The 22,548-nt window shown below is 41.7% G+C and overlaps 1 protein-coding gene and 1 long non-coding RNA gene across 2 annotated transcripts in view; one reads left to right on the top strand and one right to left on the bottom strand.

The window, feature by feature from the left end:
• Positions 1-7,407: 7,407 nt before the first annotated feature.
• LOC148132342 (uncharacterized) lies at positions 7,408-8,744 on the bottom strand. Its single transcript, XR_015747860.1, has 2 exons — positions 8,491-8,744; positions 7,408-7,571 (listed from the first exon to the last, which is right to left on the bottom strand). It is a non-coding gene; the product is annotated as an uncharacterized LOC148132342 (long non-coding RNA).
• Positions 8,745-9,032: 288 nt separating this feature from the next.
• IQSEC2 (IQ motif and Sec7 domain ArfGEF 2) overlaps positions 9,033-22,548 on the top strand; it is a 160,983-nt gene continuing 147,467 nt past the window's right edge. The window contains 1 exon segment of the mRNA XM_087956905.1: positions 9,033-9,950. Coding sequence (XP_087813031.1) covers positions 9,235-9,950 — 716 coding nt within the window. The 5' untranslated portion in view covers positions 9,033-9,234.

Consider the following 22,548-nt stretch of genomic DNA (forward strand, 5'->3'; position numbering starts at 1 on the left):
GTTTGTTTAACAAACCACATTTGGCTGGGTTCTTACCATATATTAAGTCATAAACCATGATTCAGAAGCCCCACTGGCTGGATTATATAGCACGTTGAGGCAACACCAAATGGTGTTATGGCTTAGCAGAGAGTGTGAATCAGACTGCAGATGGGGTATACAAAGCTAAAATAAGAAAATTAAATTAAAAATCTAAGTACAGCGTCCACAGACACATTACAAGCTTTCTCCCTGCCATTCTATTTTTCTGTATAATAGTAGGAAATTTGTCTGGAAGGATTCAGTAATATGATCACACAGCAACTACAGAAGTCCTAGAGTCCAGACATAGAAGTACATTTCTCTTCAGTGGAAAGTTATGTGGAGAGAAACCTGAATGTTCTTAGTTTGGTTTAAGCTCGGTGTGTTTTGAGACTTGCAATTTGCTCAGTAAACCACAACAAGTTGTGACCTAACAAGATATTAACCCAGTACTGCTAAAAGGGGATTGCTAATCTTCAAAACACTGTCTGGCTCAATAGAATTGTCATGTAAGTATTCCAAATAAAACGGAAAACACATAAGCCTTCAAGGAGAGTTATTTGTAACATGAATATAGCATTGCTGGGCTTAAAAATAAATTTTAAAAGGGCAGATAATACTTGCTTATTCTGCTTTACAGACTATAGGGACAATGAAACAACTGCACTTTAATCTATAAACATTTCTCTCAGTGGTGATCCCAACCATAAAGCAGGTTTCAGGTACTATTAAGAACAGTAGAGTCGGAGGTAAAATGAAAAGGAATTGTAAGAACACTCATTTTCTGCTAAATTGAGGTCTTAAATTAATTAGTGGAAGAACATTGTTGCTTGGATTTTCTGCCTGAAACAGGAAAATGCCCTGACCTCCATGATCCTAATTTGATATTTTAGATCTAAACTGCCTTCAATTTTGAAATGCATATTTAATTTTTAGGAAAGTACTCCTATATTGTATAAAGAGGTTACAAAGGACATCTTTACCCAGATTATGCAAAATATTCTAAGATTATAAAATATAGTATTACATAACTTACATACTCACCTAATCCATTTATTGTGATAAACCATTTTAACCATGGTTTGGTAATAAAGACGAACTGAACTGAGTTTGCAAATCATGCTGAATTATAATATGATTTATTTGATTTTGGCTTCATGAAGTAGTTCTAGTATACTGTAATATGCTATCATGGAAATGGCCCAAGACTAATTGATCATGTAAAGTTTTAATTAGAAGACTAAGCTGTGAATCAAAAAGACTCCTGTTCAGATCTCATTTCAGCAGTGAACTCTAGAGTTACCTTAACTAAATCACTATTCTTTCAGCCTCAAGGCAGCTCATTCCAATCTAGAGGCAAGTCTTTACTTGGCAGTTATAAGGTTTACAGAGTTAATGGTGATCTTTTCACCACCATTAATGGTGGTGTTTTGACCTCTTCATGACAAGTAGAAATAAAGAAATGATACTCCTAGGCCAGGGGTGTCAAACTCACATCATCATCACATGACATATTGGAATTTCCCTCCCCACACTTTGCTAAATCAGGTGTGAGTGTGGCCAGTGTGTGATGCATCCGGCCCACAGGCCAGGGATTTGACAGCCCTATCCTAGGCTGATTTGGTATGGCTTTAGCAAAAGGGCATAATAACCCCAAGGAAACTAGGATTCCCAGATTGCTTTTAAGCAGGTCAAAAAATATCCATGTGGATGTACTGTATGTATAACCTGACTGGAACTGGACATGTTGGCGATATTGGTTTGTTTTTGAACATCTGTGGGAAAGACCATCAATTCAGTGTTCCTCAAACATGACAAATTTATGTTATGTGGACTTCAACTCCCAAAATTCCACAACTAACATGCATGAAAAACACTGATCTAATTTTTGTTTATTTATATCCTATCTTTTATTATTTTTAAAAATAACCCAAGGCAGTGAACATATTCAATGTACCTTTCCTCCTTCTATTTTCTCCACAATAACAACCCAGTGTGGTGAGTTGGGCTGTGAGCGAGTGACTGGCCCAAGGTCACCCAGCTGACTTTCATGGCTGAGGCGAGACTTGAACTCATGGCCTCTTGCTTTCTAGGTTGGTGCCTTACCCACTAGATCTTATTACAGAATACATATATCTCCCTGTTCATGTACTACTAATCAGTTACAGGAGGAAAAAGACCTCCAAGAATGACAAGTATGTTGATAAAGAATTATTCTCCTCCACCCCCTTAAATCTGGAAGTCTGGTGAGACAAGCTCGGAGTTCCCAAAACGTACTGATCAGCTGCAAACCAATGGCTGCATCGACACAATATGCTAAACCTAGTTATTTTTGACTTTGCCTTGCATCTATGCATGTATTCTATGGCTTAGGGTATTGCACCAATATAGCCTCTATTATTTATTTTCAATATCTTATAACTAATCAAAAATAGATTGTTCTATGAATGCAGTTTTCCCTAGCATCAAGGAAGCACATCAACACTAAAATAGTGGAAAGGCCACAGAAAAGTTAGATGTAGGAATAGCAGATACCCCACAATACCCTGTGGGCACTGTTGAAGCCTACCAGTCACAACTTTCTCATTAATGATACTCACATGCCACCCCCACATATGGAAGAAGCCAAACAATGAAGGATGGGATATATGCCCCCTGCATCTTTATAGATTCAGTAATGCAGATCCACCTCTTCCAGTACCAGGATCAGGTACAAATTTACAGTGTGAGCCTGTGAGCATCCTGTTAGAAAGCTATTCTTATGTTCTTCTAAGGACTGCTTTGGAGCATCAGGAGGAGTCATAGAATCTATATAGTCCTTTTTACACATAGTCCTCGACTTACAACCACAATAGAGCCCATCATTTGTTGTTAAGTGAGACATTTGTTAAGTGAATTTTGCCCCATTTTATGACCTTTCTTGCTCCATTTTATAACCTTTCTTTGTCCCATTTTATGACATTTCTTGCCAACAACAGAATCACTGCTATTGATAAATTAGTAATCCGGTTGTTAAGTGAGACTAGCTTCCCCATTGACTTTGCTTGTCGGAAGGTTGCAAAAGGGGATCATATGACGTTGGGACACTGCAATGGTCATAAATATGAAGGAGCTGCCAAGCATCTAAATTTTGATCACATGATCATAGGGATGCTGGAAATGTCATAACTGTAAAAAACGGTCATAAGTCACTTTTTTCAGTGCTGTTGTAACTTTAATGGTTACTAAATGAACTGTTGTAGTAAAGGACTACCCGTCTTTTCAGTAAGCAATGGATAGGAGATCTGAATAGAATACATTGTGCTTAATGGTTCAAGACTCAACCAATATGACTTTTGGCAAGGAGAAAAGTAATTCCCTGTGATAGCATAGCCATAGCTACACAGAGACATTGCAAAATCCCAGTTCCTCATGATTGGAGAATGATTGGCAGCTAGATAGCAGGAAATGGGAGTTGGGCCTGTTATGGGCAAGGTAGATCTAATTACTTTGAATCTGTCTGAACAAAAGTTCCAACTAGTCTCAAGGGCTTGAATCTGCCTGTTGCTGATTTTCTTAGCATGTGGGTTATTTATGCAACAGCAGAAAACTTTCTAGTATGTTGTCCTGTACCTACATTTGTCAGAGAGTTTGAGTTTTCTGATGTTTCTCACTTCTGCTGCATAAACAAACATAGGTAACACTGAGTAGGCTTTGATTTCTGCTGTCTTCTCAGAAATGGAAGGAAACATCTATCAATCTGTATTCAGTAATAACTGGAGGTGTGTGGAATCTTCAAATGGCCTCTTTAACTTGATAGCAGAGGTGTTGGAAGCCTTTGATTCTAACAAGTATCTGTTACTTCTAAACCACAATTATAATACTATGACATCCATTGGATTAACTAGTTGGGAGCTTCCCCTGCTGGCTTAGAAATGGGATTATCCACTTCATTTCCCACATGGACATGCATACAGACATAAATCCAGTCAATTGAAATGCTATAAACAAGTGGCCCAGTCCTGCCCCATGCAATATTAAATTTATTCAATTATCAGATTACTGAGACTAACAGAGAGGGCTATTGAAAATGCAAGCTTTGGTTTATACAATGGTAATATATAATGAGTGAAGAAGAAAACATATACTGTTTTCCTGTTTATCTTGCCTTCAGATATTATCTCTGGGCAATGAAGGTTATATTGTAAACCTTCACACACATATGCCTACTGTGTAGATATTTTGTGGAAACCCCTCAGATCATTGGAAAGACACATAATAAATTATAGATAGTCTTTGATTTTTGACTACAGTCAGAATCAGTGTTTATTTTTACTGGGTTGGTATAAGTAGTTGATTCTAAGTCAATCCAGATCATAATGATTCAACCAATTGAGCTAAAGGAGCAATTCTGACCTGTTTGGATGCTTTTTGCATACACATGTGTGGTTCAAGTCCTAATAGATCTGAATTTGGAAATTCTGACTGATTTGTCTATCCCAGTTTTTTAAGTGGATTCAAATACTGAAATGTAATCCGATCCATTTTTCAAATCAGTTTATACCAGTGGTGGTTTTCAAATAAAGTTGCCACCAGCTCAGTGGGCATGGCTTGGTGGGCGTGCTTTGCCCGCGTGCACACACTTTGCATACACACGTGTGCCAAACACGCACTTTGTACAGGTGCAGAGGCATTTGCGTAGGCGCAAAGGTGTTCTAACTCACCTCCTGTAAGCCTGCATGATGCCGGTTGCTGCAGCAGCTGCTGTGCGGCGCTATTCTGCGCCGTGCAAAGCAGCTGCACTTTGAATTCTGGCCATAAAAGTGAGTATGGGAGCCCGGGCAGGTGGGTGGGCCAAACACAGAGCAGTGGAGAGAACCAGTTCAGTCTCCGCTGCTTATCACCGCTATCGGCTCTCCAGAACCGGGCAGAACCAGTCGAATACCACCACTGGTTTATACGTGTATGTTCAAATAAGAATCCATGTTTCTATTTATTTCCTAGTCTTTCTGCCTATCCCACAAGATCCAATATGTTTCAAATCCCCTCTACTGTATGAAACAATGCCATTTGGTGGAACCACCGAAAACTGCTTTAGAAAGGAACATGGGCAGCATATACAAATTTAATATTAGATAGATAGATAGATGATAGATAGATAGATAGATAGATAGATAGATAGATAGATAGATAGATAGATAGATAGATAGATAGATAGATCACACATACATACATACCCAGGAGGCATGACTTCCTGCCATATGGAACAGCATACACCCTGTAACTTGGAAGAATCTTGTTGCCCTTATACTAAGTCCTGAAAACTTATCTTTGGCCCCTAGGTGTAGGGCCAGGTGTTGGGCCTGTAGCATTTTGTTAAGATCTTGGTGTTCCCTGAACTTAGATATTTTCTGGCAGTTGCATCATTGCACGGATGTTGTCACCTGGCCTGGTAATGAAACATCTGCAGGAAAAGAACCAAGCTTACAGAATACCAAGAACCAACAAATTCAACTGAACATGTGGAACCCATTACATTGTTGCAATTGTGTGTAAATTCAGACTGCACTCTGTCTTTTTGTTAGTTTACTTTGATTAACTGTAATTTTAAGGGTTGAATATTGTGATTGTTAGCTGTGTTTTAATTGTGTATGACACCCAGAGTTAAATGCAAATGAGATGGGCAGCGATGTAAACTCAATAAACAAATGCACAATCAAACCCAAATCTACCTACATCCTCTACAATATATTATCATTTGGAAATTATTTTTGTGCTTTGGCCTCAGTTGTACAATGTTCTCTGTTGCTTTTATTTTTGTCGGTTGTTCTGTTTCAACCTTATGTTAATTACCCAATCTCAATTTATGAGTCGGACAGCCATATAAATCAATCAGTCAAACAAACAAATCTAACCCGATTCTTTCACTCTTGACTTGACAGTTTCCTTCTTTGCACAATATCATTTGTTGACCTGTCCAAAAGCAGGCATTTCCAATGTTATTTCAGCAAACACTAAACCAAGGTATTTATAGATAAACAGTGTTTCTTTCAGCCTCAATTCACCACATGCAATAAACACCAGAATAATAATATCAGGCTGCTCTACAAAAGTATTGTAAGAAACTTTGTGAATAATTTTGGAAACCTGAAATTTCCTATCGAAATTCTAACTATTATTAGGAGTTCAGTATTCTGTACCCATAGTTTTTCTAGGACTGGACTGTGATTTCTTGCTCTCTAATTCCTTCCAGCGAGTGCTGTAGTAATTTTAAAGTAATCAGACATGGTGTCATCTCCAAGACATTTTTGTGTGATATCTTTAGGGTACAGGAAAAATATCATCATTTTGAACCTTTCAGTGTCAATGTCAACTAAGACAAATGGTCTTGTTTGAAGAAGCTGATCCTGTCCTACACTTATGTGAAGATCATAAAAGATAAAGGTTTTCCTTATCTAGTCCTGTCTACTTTAGGAGGGGGTGCTCATCTCTGTTTATTAGCCAAGGGAGCCAGCGTTGGCCAAAAACAATTCAGTGGTCATGTGGCCAGCATGAGTATATGCCAAAGTGCACAAAATACTGTTATCCTCCCACCAAAATGGTACTTATTTATCTACTTGCATTTGCATGTTTTCGAACTGCTAGATCGGCAGGAGCTGGGGCAAGCAATGGGAGCTCACCCTGTTGCATGTTGCTCAGGTCTCGAACCTGGGCTTTCAGCTGACAAGCTCAGTGTCTTTAACCACTGAGCCTTGGTGCCCCTTTGGAGATCATAATGTATCAAAATGGGACATGATTACATTTGAGAAAAACAGCAGATTTGTGTGTGTGTGTGTGTGTGTGTAAATACCTATGCAGGAAAATCAGAATCAGTTAAGTTTGTACAGTCAGCATGTGTGCACTTCTGACAACAAAAACACTTACCAGTTCCAGAGGTTTATCTGTGCTTATCTTTCATGGTAAAAAAGTATTGCACATATTTTTAAAGAAGCTACACATATTCCCTAAAAGCCAACAAATGTAACTATTATATTTTGATGCTCAAAAGCAATGATGAAAGCAATGGACTTCAAGATGCCCCCAGACGTTTGTTGTTGAAAATATCTATCCATCCATCCATCCACCCACCCATCCACCCACCCACCCACCTACCTATCTCTATTTGTTACATATGATTCTTCTGCCTGCATATTTGCCCTGATAATTGTAAAGCTGATGAATACAGTACTTCACAGTAAAATAGGGGCGTATATCTGTTTTGTACCACATCGTATCCTACATTTTTAAAGATGTATATCTATTATTCAAATGGATATGTATGCATATAAAAATAAAACTACAGGGTTTTTAAAAATCAATATGGATACCATAGAACACTTATATGAATATGCATATGTGGCAAAAAGCTGTAGATAATGTTGCTTCCTTCTTAGATAATGTCAAGTTGTTGATGAATAACATGTGAATTGTTTAATGTGGCTTTCTTGGATTTCTTTTTATTGAACTGTATCACAACCAGGCATTTTGTTTCTTTTAAATGGTGGAGCATCTGCCCAACTCAGTTTTGGCACCTGAAATTTAAAAAAAAATCCACATATTTTTCTTCCCCTCTTTGGTAATAAAATATGTATCTGTGATTAATTAAATAGCAAACGATTTGCTATATCTTCATGACACGGAAGTCTGTTGAGACAAATGCTTCACTATGCCAACAGTGTCAACAAAACCATACAAATAAGGTGACTTTGTATATCCCCTTGTACAAAACTATTTTTTAAACTTGAAACACTTCCAAAATGACTGAAGCAGCCAGTTGTGAGTGGGATTTTAATTCTGAAGCAGCTTTTTGGAACCTCAAAATGAGGCATATTGAAATGGTGACCATTCAGTTCAGAAATATTTTATATATTCCTCAACCCAACACAGCTGTAGTTAATTACAAGATTAATTCCACTGAAGGCAACAGGGTTTAAATTATATTAAGGCCTGATGGACTGTACTTAAAGTTGGGGGGGGGGGGATTTGCAGTTGTACATTTTAAAAAGGTCTGTGAAGTCCTTGGTGCTCCCTGACCTTGATTTGTTGGCTTGCAGACATTTCATCCTTACCAAACTAGGTAATGCTACCTAGTCTGGTAATGAAACTTCCACAAGCCAACAGCCAAGCTCTGAGACCACCAAGGACTCCACAGCTCCACCCTGAGCTTCAAACATTCTCTTCTATTAAAATATGATGTGTTGGACTACACTTTCCAAAGACAGTGCTGAGCGGAAATCATGGGAGTTGCATCTGGAAGGTGTACTTTGCAGAAGGCTGGGGTACCATCCCGAGCCACCTAACATACTATAAAGTGTCAGCGCAATTAACGTCTTCGCAAACAAGAGTGTCCCACAGGTACAGTCCAGCAAGAAGCTGTTTGATTGGCTGCGGGGTCCTGTTGAAAGTGCGGGGCGGGAGGCGGGTAGGAGACTCGGATTCTTTGTCACGTACCTTGCGGAAGGAACTGGAGAACCCACAGCGCCGTTCGGGGAGCACGCCACAAGGCTTCACAAACGCAGCGCACCCAGGAGGCTCCCGTCTTCCCAATCCTATAGTCTGGGGTCGCTTGACCCTTCTCCCAAAGCTCAGGAGACGGAGGTGGAGGCAGGATCTGACCTTCCTACCTACTTTGGCAGCACTTAGTTTACCAAGCCGCGTGCCGCGCGTCTCTTCAAGTCAGCCGCCGCCGCCACCGCCGCGTCGCCTCTTCGTCCTCCTCTCCCCCGCCCCCTGCATTCCTCCTCCTCTTCATCCCAGAAGAGCTCGCCACGCCGGGAGTCCGCCGGCAAAAGCCCAGCAGGCCTCAGGTTCCTCGCCGTCTCTGCCCCCTCCCGCTGGGCTGAGGCTCGCCCGGGGCTTGCCGGGCGGTGCGCTCGTAGTGCGCAGTGCCTCTGCAACGACGGCAGGAGCCGAAGGAACAGGCGGCTCGCTCGGGGCTGGAGAAGGCAGGCGGCGGCGGCGGCATCAGTAAAAGCAGCGGCGGCGGCGGCGACTCCTCCCCCTCCCCCTCTTCCTGCTCTCCCCCCCGGACTCCGGCAGGCAGGATGGTGGCCGTAGCCCTGCAGCCCTCTGCGGGCCGCGGGGCGGGTCTGTAGCTGGCGTGGGGTGGTGCCCTTTGCAGCAATCGGGAGCCGAAGGCGCCGGGCGCCGGGCGCAGCGCAAAGCGCCCGCGCGCCCCTTCTCCTCTCGCTCTCCATGGACGGGGGAGCGGGAGGTGGCCCCGGGGTGCCCGGTTCTGAAAACCCCAACCGCGCCGTGGAATATCTGCTGGAGCTCAATAACATCATCGAGAGCCAGCAGAAGCTGTTGGAAACCCAGCGGCGGCGGATCGAGGAGCTCGAAGGGCAGCTGGAGCAACTGAGCCAAGAGAACCGGGACCTGCGGGAAGGAGACCGAGAACGGGAGCGACACCGAGATCGCGATCGGGACCGGGACCGGGACGCCCAGTATCACCACAAGGACAGGGAGAGCCACTATCAGAACCGCACGGATCGAGACGGGCAGTACCAGAACCGGGAAGGCCAGTATCCCAACCGTGAGAACCGGACGGACCGCGAAGCTCCGTACTCCAACCGAGCCGACCGGGAGAGTCAATACCAAAGCAGAGCCGAGCGGGAAGGGCAGAACCAGTATCAGCATCGGGACAAGGAACGAGACCTACAGCACTATGGAAACCGGGATGGGCAGTACCAGAACCGGGAGAGCCACTACAGGGAGCCCTGCCAGTTGCATCGAGACCGGGCGCCGCAGTGCCATCAGGCTCGGGAGAAGGAGCACGAGTACCCTCGGCCACCCCGGGAAAGGGAGAGGGGGCAGCTGAACCGCGGGGCGTCGCGGAGCTCCAGTCCTGGGGCAGGCGGAGGCCACAGCACCAGCGCCAGTACCAGCCCAGCCACTACGCTGCAGAGAAAGTAAGAAGCTGGTCCGAGCCTTTTGCAGCCCCTGACCTAGTGCCCTGCCTCCTCCCCTACTTCTCCCCTCCTCCCCGGTAGCTTTCCGGCCCAGGGCAGGCAGATTCCAGGAGCTCTTGGGGGTTGAGGCGACCATTGGTGGATGCTGGCTGAGTCGTGTACAGGCAAGAGGGAGAATCAGTGCGTGCAACATCACAAGGGACCATGGGAACCCTTTGGAGGATGGTGCGGTGTGGGGGGGTGTGGGGGGGGGAGGGAAATCAAGATATTATATGTCCGCTTTCTTGTCACCTTTCTGCCCTACTTTCTTCCCTCCTTTCTAGGCTTTTGAATCTAGCTACAATTAAACCTTGCCCCTGCCATACCTACACAGACACACACCCCAACTGCCTCCAACATCCATAATTAGGTGGATGGTGCTCTGCTCTGCCACCCTCACAGTGGGGTCTGTTTTGTTTCCTCAGCTGATTTTCCTTACTAGAGCCCTGCATTGGACCCTGGGTGGGACCCCTCCCCCCCACCCCCACTGCAGGCTGCTCCTTGGCCTGGTGCCCAGGAGCTTCTGTGGCCCATTCTCTTCCTTTGACCCTTCAAACTTCAACCTTACTTTCAAGCACCACTTTCCCTGATTCAGCACACTTGTCTTTTCTTTTTTTTCCCCCTTTCCTAACTTGCCAACCTGGATTCTTTTCCTTCAACACCTTGCTGGGGCTTGGCTCTCTCATTTTTCTGCAGAGAAGGGAAGACAATGCACAAAAGGTTTTCTCGCTGCAGCAGACCACTCCGGGGAGTGCTTTCTCTTGCCAGCCTGGCATTGTTCACCCCTCTAAACCCCAAATTTAAATTTCACATTCATACCTTCTAAAAACTCTGGATTCCTTTCTTCTCATATTGGTGCTCCTAAATATTTCCCTCCACAACTTTCATGGCTCTTCCCTCCCTCCCCATAGAAAACCCATAGAGGGCAAAGAGTGACTCTTAAATGAAAGTACATAGCAACCCCAGTGACCTTCTGTTTACTGAACCCTCAGATGAATTCTGTTTTAATTGCCTAGCCAATACTGGGGGAGTCATAGGGAAGAATCTTTTAATGGAGTAAATCCTGTTCTTTTGCTGCGTACTGTGTTCTTCTGTCTTTTTTGTTTGGGGCATGTTGAGTAAGGCCTGCTCCTTCTGCCTGGTTTGCAGTACTTGTATCCATGTCCCCTTTTTGCCTCGCCAATCTTTAGTGGCTAATCTTTCTCCAGAGCTTCCTTTAATGGGATAAACTCACAATCTGGACATTGAACTGTGCCTGGTGGGACATGACTTCAATGAGCTCCAGCAGAGAGAGTTGGTGTCAGACTGAGGCACAAGGGACTAGGCATGCATAGGATGTGGGTGTGAAATGGTACTGCATGGGCATGTGCTGAGGAGTGAGCTCAGGAAAATGTGGTCGCTGGCTGGGGGAGAGATGTAGTTGACTTAAGATGCAAGTAAAAGCATTTTTTTTAGTGAGTTTGAGAAAAGAGAGAAATCTTTCCAAACTCACTGTCCTTCAGATATGTTGAACTGTACTTTCATCATCCATGGCGATGTAGCCTCAAAGTGATGGGAATTATAATATATCTATTCTGGGGGAAACAGCTTTGAAAAAAATGAGTGTAGTTGCTAGGGTGTGAGAATCAATTATAATAATCACACATTTGGCACTATCCACATTATTACTGGAATAGTTGCAGCCATGCAAGATAGGCCAGCAGTATTACATTCTTAATGAACATTTGTAGGAGAACAGTGACGTGCCTGAAGCCTTCAAATGAGCTGTTATCAGAGGCAACATTCACACCTGTGATCTTCTTACCACCTAACAAAAAGCTAGATTATGTTATAGAGCATTATTTTTCAAACTAATAATTCTGTTTCTTCCAACTACTGGATTCTGATCTCAGGATCCTCAGAGCATGCTGGGATTCCTTGTCCGGGCTCTTTCTGGGACGAAATGAACAACCTGCAAGCCATGTATATTTCCTTAAACTTCACTTAAGCCAGGGGTCTCCAAACTCGGCCATATTAAGACTTGTGGACTTCAACTCCCAGAATTCCCCAGCCAGCTATGCTTAAGCTCTCTCTGATGGTGTAGCTGAAACTTGGCAATACTGTGGCTGAAGATCAGTGGCCCAGTTTTGAGATGAATGACATAACCACATTGCTATGTATGGGGTTGGTTGAGGGTTATGAGGATTGCAGTCAGACCCATCCAGAGGGCACTGGTTTGGGGAATGCTGCACTAGGGTATCTGATTTAATGCCATGCCACCCGACTCTGTGCACCATAATTGATAGTTCCTAGCTGGAGAATCATAGAGTTTGAATGCCAGCATCCCTGCATCTGGGACGTTGATTCCAGAACAGGATCGACTCTCATGGTCCACAAGCTTGGATTGAAAGCTAAGAAGCAGTTATGCCTGCGCAATTAAGCATCTTCCCTCATAAGGAATGGATATAGGGATGGCTGTGTGGGGTAGGAATTGATGGATCTGGCCGTTCCTGTTCTCTCTCTTCTCTCTCCTCATTGCCGCCTCCTTTTTCTGGTTAGAAATTAGCAAAGTGGTTTGATGCTGCAAATGACTTAAAATCAGCACAAATGTGTCTTGCCTTTCCCACCCACTCCCTACCAACACTGGGGAGGTTTAAAAAAAAAAAAAGCCTGAAGTAGCAATGCGGGTGGGGTGGGGGGAATGACTGATCCTTTTTTCCATGCTGGCAGAAAGCTAGAAATTACTAGAGACAGTCCCCTCTTTCCTCAACCTAACTAATAACACGACTTTCCTTTCTGTTTTTATTCTGAGCAGGGAAATAGTCTCTAAGATGTAGTTAGTAACTGCAGTTATTTTAGCTTAGTAGTTAAAAGTGTGACTGGTGCACCTTACCTGAAAACCCCTTTTCTAGGTTTCATTTCAGCTCTAATCTTGTTCAGTGGTCTTAAACTAATATTCATTTTTCAGGTCTTCGTTTGCAGTAGGGAGATATTTAACACCAGTTTATCTTAAAAGGCCAAGGAAAGAGTGACAAAATAGGCATACTTGCCTTGGTAAATAGTCATCCGGGGTTTAGTGTTATAAAGGATAACTTCCTACAGCATGTAGAGAGCAGTAGAGGTCTTCCAGTGCCCCAATCCTTATCAACCTCTGGGGGTTAGAGTGAGGTGTCTGTCTCTACTGCCTTTTACACTGCTTCCAAGTGGAGTATTTGCAAGGGAATTTCTTTTTCATTGGTCTGTTGTGATTGCCGCATGTGACAAAACATGTGGTTCAAATCTTCTCACCCAGTTTTTTTTTTTTTTTTTTTACAAACAGCTTTTTATAATTTTTTTGTAGACAGATCTGGGTAATCTGCTAGAAGCACTGGGCTAGACTGTGTTCCAGAGGCAGTTAACTGGGCAGGTTTGCTAATTGAGGAAACTTAACTGTCCATCATAAAATACACCTTGCTGGGTTTGAGACATAGGAGGAGCAATCAATCGGATGCAATACTCTACTGCTATGGCTTGCAAATATGTGAATAGAAAAGAGAAGCAATAGGTTTTCTGCCTTGATACCTTCTGCTGTTGTGCATAGGTTATCAGATATTTCTGAGGAGTGCACTATGTAATGCTGGAGAATCACAACCTCATTGACCCCAAGACCATGAGATAAAAGGCAAAGGGAATTTGGCATCCTTTATAGCCAGAAATGTGGGAGTCTGAGGCCCAGTCTAATACAGGGAGTTTATAAATTGAGTTAGTACTGCAATTGTATTGGGGTTCATCTGTTTGTGGGCTCTACCGTGTGCTGTAGCTAACTCTCAAACACAGAGCCTACTCACATAATGTATCAAAACATTGCTAAATACGTTTTGGCCTTGTGTATTGTGCAAACTCAACCCATATGGCTAGTTTATGGCTAGGTTTAGCACAAAATAATATGAACGCTCTTTTTAAACAACAGTTACGCCTGTTTCCTTTCTTCTTATTCTAGGACAGAAGTATATATTGTGAGGTAGGCATATTGTTAATATAAAATATGAGGTTGGATTTTAGGCAATATCACTATGCCAGTAATCAGCTTGTATAACCCTCGATCACAATAAAAATAGAAAATGGATGGTCACATGGTGAGTAAGGTGTTGAAGATATGGCCAGTCAGGCATTTTTAATCCAGTCTTAATATTAGGAAAAGAGTAGCTTTATTTTTTAAAATAATTTTCATTAAAGTGTTTTTAACAAGATAAAAACAATACAAATTTTAGAGAAGAAACAAAAACAATAAATAAAATAAGGAATAGATAAGGAAAGCAAAGAAAGAAAGAAAAAAGATTTGAAAGAAGTGGCTTCCAATCTTCTTAACGATGTTTATAACTGTATTTATATTTTGTCCCCAAGATTACATCATAATTTCCTTCTTTCCGTAGCGTACCTGAACTTTCTAAACATCAAACCCTTAAATCAGAATTTAATGCTAATTCTATCATCTTTACAAACCATTCCTCCACTGTTGGCATTTCAAATTTTGTACATGTAATCGGCTGGCACGAGTAGGCAAAGAGCAGATTTAAACCTGCCTGTATCTAGGGGTGCTCTGGGTTGCTAACTCTCTGCCTTCCATAAGACCCCAAAGGAAAAGGAATTCTTTCTCTCTCATATACACACCATCAAGGATAGAAGGTAAAAAGAGGGGATAGATTGGGGGAGAAACAAGGAAGTTATGGGCACAAGCTATCACTAGGTATTCTAGGCATTGGACCCTGGATTGTGGTGTTCTTTTTAAGCAAGCACCACCTATTTTAGCATCATGTCTAGTTTGACCTGAAATGTTAATCAAACATTGATTTGTTTGGTAGCTGCTTAGAATTGGGTAGTAGGGCAGATGGATAGCAAGGAGTAAATAAATCTTATTACACTGCCCAACTCATGCATTTTGGTTAGCAACATGGAAGGCCTCCTAACTAAAGACTGAAATGGGGTTGGGAGAAGGTCATGCAGCTGTCTTCACATCTTGGTTTTATGCAACTTTGGAGTGTGTGTGTGTGTGGGGGTTTGCCTGTGAGCTATTTAGATCTGGTTCGCAGAAATTTAGCTCCAGCAATTTGGAATCATGTTAGATTTCATTCTTTTCCCAGCTCCAGTGAACTTCTTGAATTACAAATCAATATTAAGTAATCAAAGCAGAGGATCATTTTTGTGTGAACTAGCCTTTTTGTCAGTAGGGTCTTATGAAGTCTAAAATCTTTCTCTTTCACAAAAAAGCAGCTGTCAGGACTGTTGAAACTTCATAGCATTTTCCATAGCCCAACAAAATCATGACTATACAAACAGAAGGCAATAGCTACTCATCAGGGATTGTTTGGGCGTGTTAGTGTCAGGGTGCATTGTGGTTTGCTTCTCTGGGTGTTGTGGTTGTCTGCATGAAAACAGTCTTGCCTACCCTTGGGGAGGTTGCTCAGCAGATGTTCTTGCAACTGTCTCTCCAGAAAGCAGCCACATTTAGCATCTTGAAAAGCAACACATCCCTTTATAAACAGCTCTGCCTTTCTACCATCCCTAGAGACAGAATCTTTTATAGGTCAGTCACCAGGTCTATATTTACCTGAGAATAAGTCTCACTGAATTCATTGTGCTTTATTCCTGAACAAGTAAACATGGACTGCAATTGTCCCACCCAGCATTTTACTGAGAAACTGATGGTACTTTCAATAGGATCTGAAGTCAGTAGTACGATACTTCAGTCAGCTCCAACTCAGCTCTTTCAGAGTGAGCTCCTTCCTGGCTTGTTAACTAAATAGATAGTATCTCTAGATTGGAATATGGATTAGTCCTAAACCAAAAAGCAATTGCGAGTGAACACTGAGTAAGAAATGTTCACATAGTTTTATAGGCCAGAATTTATTTGATTAGCATCAGATTACTTTAATAAATGTAAACTTGAGTGTAAACCCTGTGAATGGAATGATAGAAATGCAAATCTGAATTTATATCCCTTTCCAATATATTTCCACTAATTGCTGCTAAAATACTGTTACAGCCTGCTGACTCGAATGTGCCCTAAAATAAAAATACATATTTTTGCTTACTCAAATGTAGCAGAGTCTGCTGCAGCAAGCTCTGAAAGAAAAAAAAGGAAAAATGTATGCGGTTATATGATTTAAAATACTTAAATACTCGCATCCCAGTGTTTGACACAAGTATATAATTCATGGTATTAAAGACATAATATCATGACACGTATTTCTCCACTTGCCTCCCCTTTCTGTCCTTTACAAATTCTGATGGGAATTACCAGATGCTAGGAGGCCCCATCAACATCCATTATAATCTATGATAATTGGAAGGGAAGTCAAATGGACAAGTTTTTAATGAGTGCAGAAGAGAGATAAGGCAATGGACAAGGTGGGATTTTCTTTCCCACTATATAAAAAAAAAAGCAGTCAGGAAACAGAATGGTACTTCATCTGTGGCGCTTGGCTGCAATTTTTCTGCATGAGGTGCTGAAGACAACAAAACCAAATAAATAACATGGTAGTATCAAAGCATTACACAGAATATAGAAATTGTCAGCTGGAACTATATTTGGAAACTACAATTTCACATCCCAAGCAGTGCTTGTATTATGCTTCACCTTTTGTGGAAGGAACCCTTGATTGATTATGTAAAACTGTAAGGCGCTATGGAACAACTTGTAAGTCTAAGCCCTATTGCTATTGCCATTATGTCCATCAAATGATTTTTGATTCCTAGAGACCACATACATAGATTTTTCTCTATGATGATCAGTCCCTAACCTTGATCTTTCAGGTTTTCCATTAGTGAGCCCATCACTACTGTAATTGAGTCCATCCACGTTGCTGCTGGTCATCTTCTTTCCACCTTTGTAAGCATTAGAGAGCTTTCTCCAAAGAGATTAGGCCCTTGCATGATGTCTCTTGAAACCAAAGCAGGAAGAGAGGAAAAAGGTAATCTTCTCCAGCAAATGTTCTTTTGCATTTAGTTGCCTCTTGTGCTGTTAGGAAAGAAGGTAGTTCATTAGATTTGTGTGCGTGTGATTTATTTTATTTAGTTCCAGTCATGAAAACCATAAGCGCTGGTGCCACGATACATAGGAAAACAGATTAGTGTCCCCCCTAGGGTCTGTGGTTTCTTGGTTAGAAGAGATTGATTTGGTTCTGGGAGGAGAAGAAAGAGGAACCGCCTGCAAATCTTTTCTTGCATGTATTGTTTAAAATGTTCCCCAGTTTGAAGGGGAGGAGCTATTTGAAGCTGGCAAATGAGATGTGGCTCGTCTGTAATTTGGGGCCTCTATCTTTCTAAACTTGGATTTAATCCCAGAATTGAAGGAAGGGTGCACAGATTTGAAATTGAAGCTGAGTGGCGAAGAAAGAGTAAAATTGCTGTGTGATGAATCACCATTGACTCTAACCCAGACACAGGGAAAGCTTTAATTCAAGAGAGGCTCATTGTTTCTTTGTTTTCAAGAAGCCTGGGACATAAATAAATAGAAGGGAATTTTGGAGCGTACCTAGAGTGCAGTTATCCTACCTTTGGGTAAATTGGGCTCCTAATATTGAATGGCAGGAATTCCAGAGTACCCAAGCTGAGAAATGCATATTTGTAGTATAGTAAGTGTACATACCTTTAATTAAACAAAATATAACAGCATCTTGCAATATTGCAAAAAAAAAAAAAAAAATCCTGTTAAGTAATTTAGAGATTCAGTGTAGTCTACAACATAAGAATTGCAAATTCTCCCTTCTGTGTAGATTTGCCCCACTTCTTGCCAACCCTACATAAAAATAGTTCCACTATTATACACTCTTCATGATATAGCACATCATGCTCTGATTATTCAAATTATATTGCATAATTCATTTTACTAATTTTTGAAAGAAACAATAACATAGTTTGATATTAATTTTCCGAGAAAGCTTTACTTTATGTGGAAAAGTGGTTTGCATAAACATTTTCTTGGTTCATAGCTCTCATCAAAGATGCTAAATCATCTTTGGTAGCAATAGATTTTGTTTTGGACTCACTGTTTTAATAATTAACTTAGATTAATCACAAACGTTCATTTTCCAGCACTGGCTATAGATCAACTGTATCTCGCTGCTCCAAGAGCTCAAGAGAAGGTAGATTGTATACAGGTAGTCTTTAACTTATGATTACCTGTTTAGTGATAATTCAAAGTTACAACGGCATTGGAAAGAGTGACTTACAACCAGTCCCCACATTGTGACTGTTGCAGCATCTCCACAGTCATGTGATCAAATTTTGGGCATTTGACAACTGGCACGTATGTATGATGGTTCCAGGGTTACGTGATTGCCATTTGTGACCTTCCCAGCTGGCTCCTGACAAGCCAAGATTCACTTAAGGATCACGTGATCTACTTAACCACCAGTGTCAAACTCATGGCATCACGTTGCTGTTTCCTAGCTGCATTACTCCTAGAGACTCACAGGCATGTTTCTGATTGATCATTCCTGGGTAGGATCCTGTTGTTCAAACACACCTGGTATGTAAATAGACTTACTGGGTAAAACTTACAATTAAGACTCTGTAAGGCTGAGATTTGTTTGAGCATACAGGGAAGAGAAAGAAGAGGAGATACGAATTCCTCTGCTTGGCATCCCATATCATTCTGTAATACTTACCAGTGGCCCGGTCACATGTGTCATATCTCTGCCAATGAAATGACAGTAAAGAAATTTTCTATTGTCTTTTTCCAGTCCAGGGTATCTTCAATTTGCAATTTGCCTAATAGATTAATTCCAGGAATAAGCAGGTTTATTCCTGCAAAACCTGCAAAAATCTAGATGACCGCTAGGTGATAATAGAAAATCAAAACTCCTTATTACCAATAAAGGAGAATATTTGTAGCTCAGGTTTGAAATGAGGGGTCCTTGGTGCTTTCTGAGCTTGCTTGTTTTCTTGCAGAAAACAATTTTCACTACCCATACTAACTAGGGAACATCATCCGTGCTAGTAAGGAGTGGGGTTTGCTGTCGTTTTATATTCTGATGCCTTCCCTGTCTGTGTGGGTGGGGGCAATCGTAGAGATTCTTTATTTGGGCTGTTTACTGATGGCTCTTTGGCAGTTTGGGGTATTGCTTACTTGATGGTTGGTCTAAAGTTAACCTTGTTAACTCCTTTGTTGCTGCCTATGTCTGAATTCATGTGATCCAGCTATGGTAGTCCAAATCTTGTGTGGATCACCAAGCTGTGACAGATACACGGTTCCTGTGGGTAAACTGTAAGGGGCAAGATTTCAGCTTCCCTCCCAGCCCAGGAATTTTCTGTGTAGATGCTTCCAAAAGAAACAAATAGGATCTAATCATTTAACATGTTAGCTGCCACTTGCAATTTGGAATGGTGTAGCCCATACCCGGGTTTAATACCCCACAAACCTATTTCTTCCTGAAGCAAATCACATTGTTAATTAAATTGCAATATTTATTACTTCAGATAACATTTCCTCTCTTCAATAATTCAGCAAAACACTTGTATGTAATAATAATAATAAAAAAACCAAAGGAAGCTATTTAAATTATGCAAATATTACCCTGGTTAATAATACCTGCTGCTTTGGTGGTTCCTACATGTATGTATGTCCTGGGAGCAAACACTGTCCTGGGTGCAATTTTAAGAAGACCTGGTTGTACTGCATGTGAAGCTATCCTTGTTTTTTCTGGTATTTGTGAAACCCAGCCATGCAATAATACTTCTATACTAATCCAGTCATACAATAAATCTTAACTCATAAAACACGGTATAGGTTTCTCTCAATGGTGAAATCCAAAACCAGCCAATTTTATTATGCTAAATCATGATCTAACAAATTGTGCAAGTCAGAGTACAAAGCTTGAGTTACTTTGTGGAAGTTATTTTGTGGAATAATACACATATTATTCTCATCTTTCTTCAAAGAGCTGAACCAGAATTCTCTTTTCTTTTATTCTGTTACAAAAGGCAGCAAAGACAATGGTGATACAGCATTTCAGCCAGTCTCTTTCTGGCAAAACCAGAACGAGTTCAGTATTTCCGGCTCAGAGTTGAAAAAATTCTCAAGTAGTTTGATTACTAGAATTCATACCTGGAACTGAGTAATATGTATTATAACAATAAAAAATGGGAGAGGCAGGATAGCAAATCCCCTTGAGGAAAGACCACAATGATACATACTGTAAGCTCTGGATCTTAGGGGCTGTCAATTCGGGAAGAGTGGTTACTGCTTTGACTAGGAGGGATTACTGAGCATTTGACAGAGGCAGACTCATATGGGAGAACCTCATAATTATTAGATGTTAATTAATAAATGAACTCCCTCTTGGTTGCAATCTTATTTTTTCCAGTCTATTTTCCCTGAGGTGGATATGGCAATTTAGAGCATGGCTGCCATAATACTCAGAATTCTTCGATAATCAGATGTGGCCTTGAGAAATATGAAAAACTATGGTTTGTTCAATACTGCTTTAAGGAATAAACCACAGTTGATCGGGTTCGTGCAACATTGTAAGCCATACACTCTTATTTACCAGCCCCCATGCATGAGTTCACCAGTCTCCCAGATACAGTGGGTTAGTTTTGTCATAACGCAATACATGAATTCAAGCTTTATTTGCCTGTTATTATTATTTGCTCCTGTCATCTTAGCTTTGTTCACAAAGGTGTGGCTACATAATTATTTATAAACTTTCCAGTAGCGGGGAAACTTTATTGGTTCATGCATCCTGCTTAGCCACAAAGTGATTTGTTTGGTTTTGCAATTTTGTGTTGATGGCAGAATCTAGCACTCCTTCCATAGAAAGCAATAATCCAAACAGTGCTCTGTTTTTCTTGCCCAGGCCATCAGTCTTGAGCCTTGTTGCTATTTTGTTTTTCCAACAACCGCCCCCCCCCTCCACCAGCCCCATTCCTCTCCTGCTGCTGTATAGGGCTGCTTCTTGAATTAGCCTGCCTGTCGTTTTCAATTAGGGAGCATCTCCGTTGCAGACGGCTGGCTAGCCACGGCAGGGACAACAAGGTTTGATTTGCAGCAAGGGGGCACTGAGCTGCATCAGGAGAGAGCTGTAATATGCTTGGCAGAGCTCCTGGCAAGGCAGGGCGTGCTCTGGAGAAGAATTGACACAAGGACTTAGGCTACCTACATAAGCTCACACCCTTGCATTTAGCAGAGATTATCTGCGGTAACATTGTATGTGGCATCCCTTCATTCCCTCTGCATGCAACAGCTAAAGGAAAGCACAGGTCTCTTGTTGCCTGCACAAGCGTGTACAGAGATAACCGAGGAAGCCTTTAAAAAAACAAGGGCCATGACTTGGATTGGTTTAACTGTTGACATACCTGGCACATCTTGTCCTATGCCTTTATAAAAAGCCTGTAGATTTCTGAAGATTAAAAGAATGGATGAAAGCAAAAGTTCCTGCTGAATTTAAGCAGAGTTTAGCCATTATTTACATTACAGATTTTGAGTTGGGGAAGGAGCTCTTTCTCGGTTATCAATTTGGCCCATCACAATTTGCTGCCTATGCTAAAGGTCATGCTGGTACCATGTACCAGTACCGTTGTTCCGCGGACTGGGACTGGTTGGGGACCCCTGATTTACATTACAGATTTTGAGTTGGGGAAGGAGCTCTTTCTCTCGGTTATCAATTTGGCCCATCACAATTTGCTGCCTATGCTAAAGGTCATGCTGGTACCATGTACTTTCGCTTGATTTCACTTACGAGGGACATCCACCTAGGAAGAATAAAAGTAGTCAAGATAGCAGGCACATCGGCCCTTTTATAGATCCCCCTGGTCAAGAAACAGGCATGGCAGCTACTCCAGCAATGCTCTTTATTGCACTGAGGTACAGGAGCAGATCACTGTCTCATCTTACACCAAACAAAATCAAGGTGGGATAATTTTGCATTTGTTTCTCACATTTTTCCTCTTTTCCAAGTTATCTTTTCTCAGTGGCTTGTTCATTCCTTCCACGTGTCCAAAATTTCTGTGTTCCTTTACAGAAAGTGACTGAAGCCCCTCCCATTTTGTGATGTGTTGCTCACGTGCTGCATATAAAAAGGCAGAGGGGGTGCCAACTTTTTATCCCCTCCCTCCCTCCCCCATGCCTGCCTCTGTCACTTACCTAAACTGAGTAGTTTGGTATTTAAAACCTTGAGAGAAGTGAGTGAAATCATTTGGCTGCACAATTTTGTCCACATCAAAGGTCACACTTGGCCTGTATCTCAGAAAAGGGAGCCAAGAGAAAAACTAGATTTTGATGCAATGTAATGGAAATTTAATTAAATAAATGAAAGGTCATTAATTAAATACGGTTGATGTGATTACCTTTCTCTGTAGCTATTTCTTCCCTTTTCTGTCACGTTAAAAAAAAAATCAGAGTGTTTGGCACAGTGCTGGGGTCCCTACTTAGGGTCTCATACCACCCTGCTTTAGGAGTGAGTACGGAGTTGCAACAGAAAGTAGGAACTACAATGCTCCTCTAACTTCTATGGCCACATAACTTTGGCCCTGACTGCCCCCTTCTCGGCTTCAAGTATTCCATGAGAAAAATATTAAGATGCGCCTTTCCTGGCCTGTG

Source organism: Notechis scutatus, chromosome 2, assembly GCF_049901735.1.
Source record: "Notechis scutatus isolate UNSWTSFEM ecotype Mainland chromosome 2, rNotScu1.2, whole genome shotgun sequence".
NCBI classification, from domain to species: domain Eukaryota; kingdom Metazoa; phylum Chordata; class Lepidosauria; order Squamata; family Elapidae; genus Notechis; species Notechis scutatus.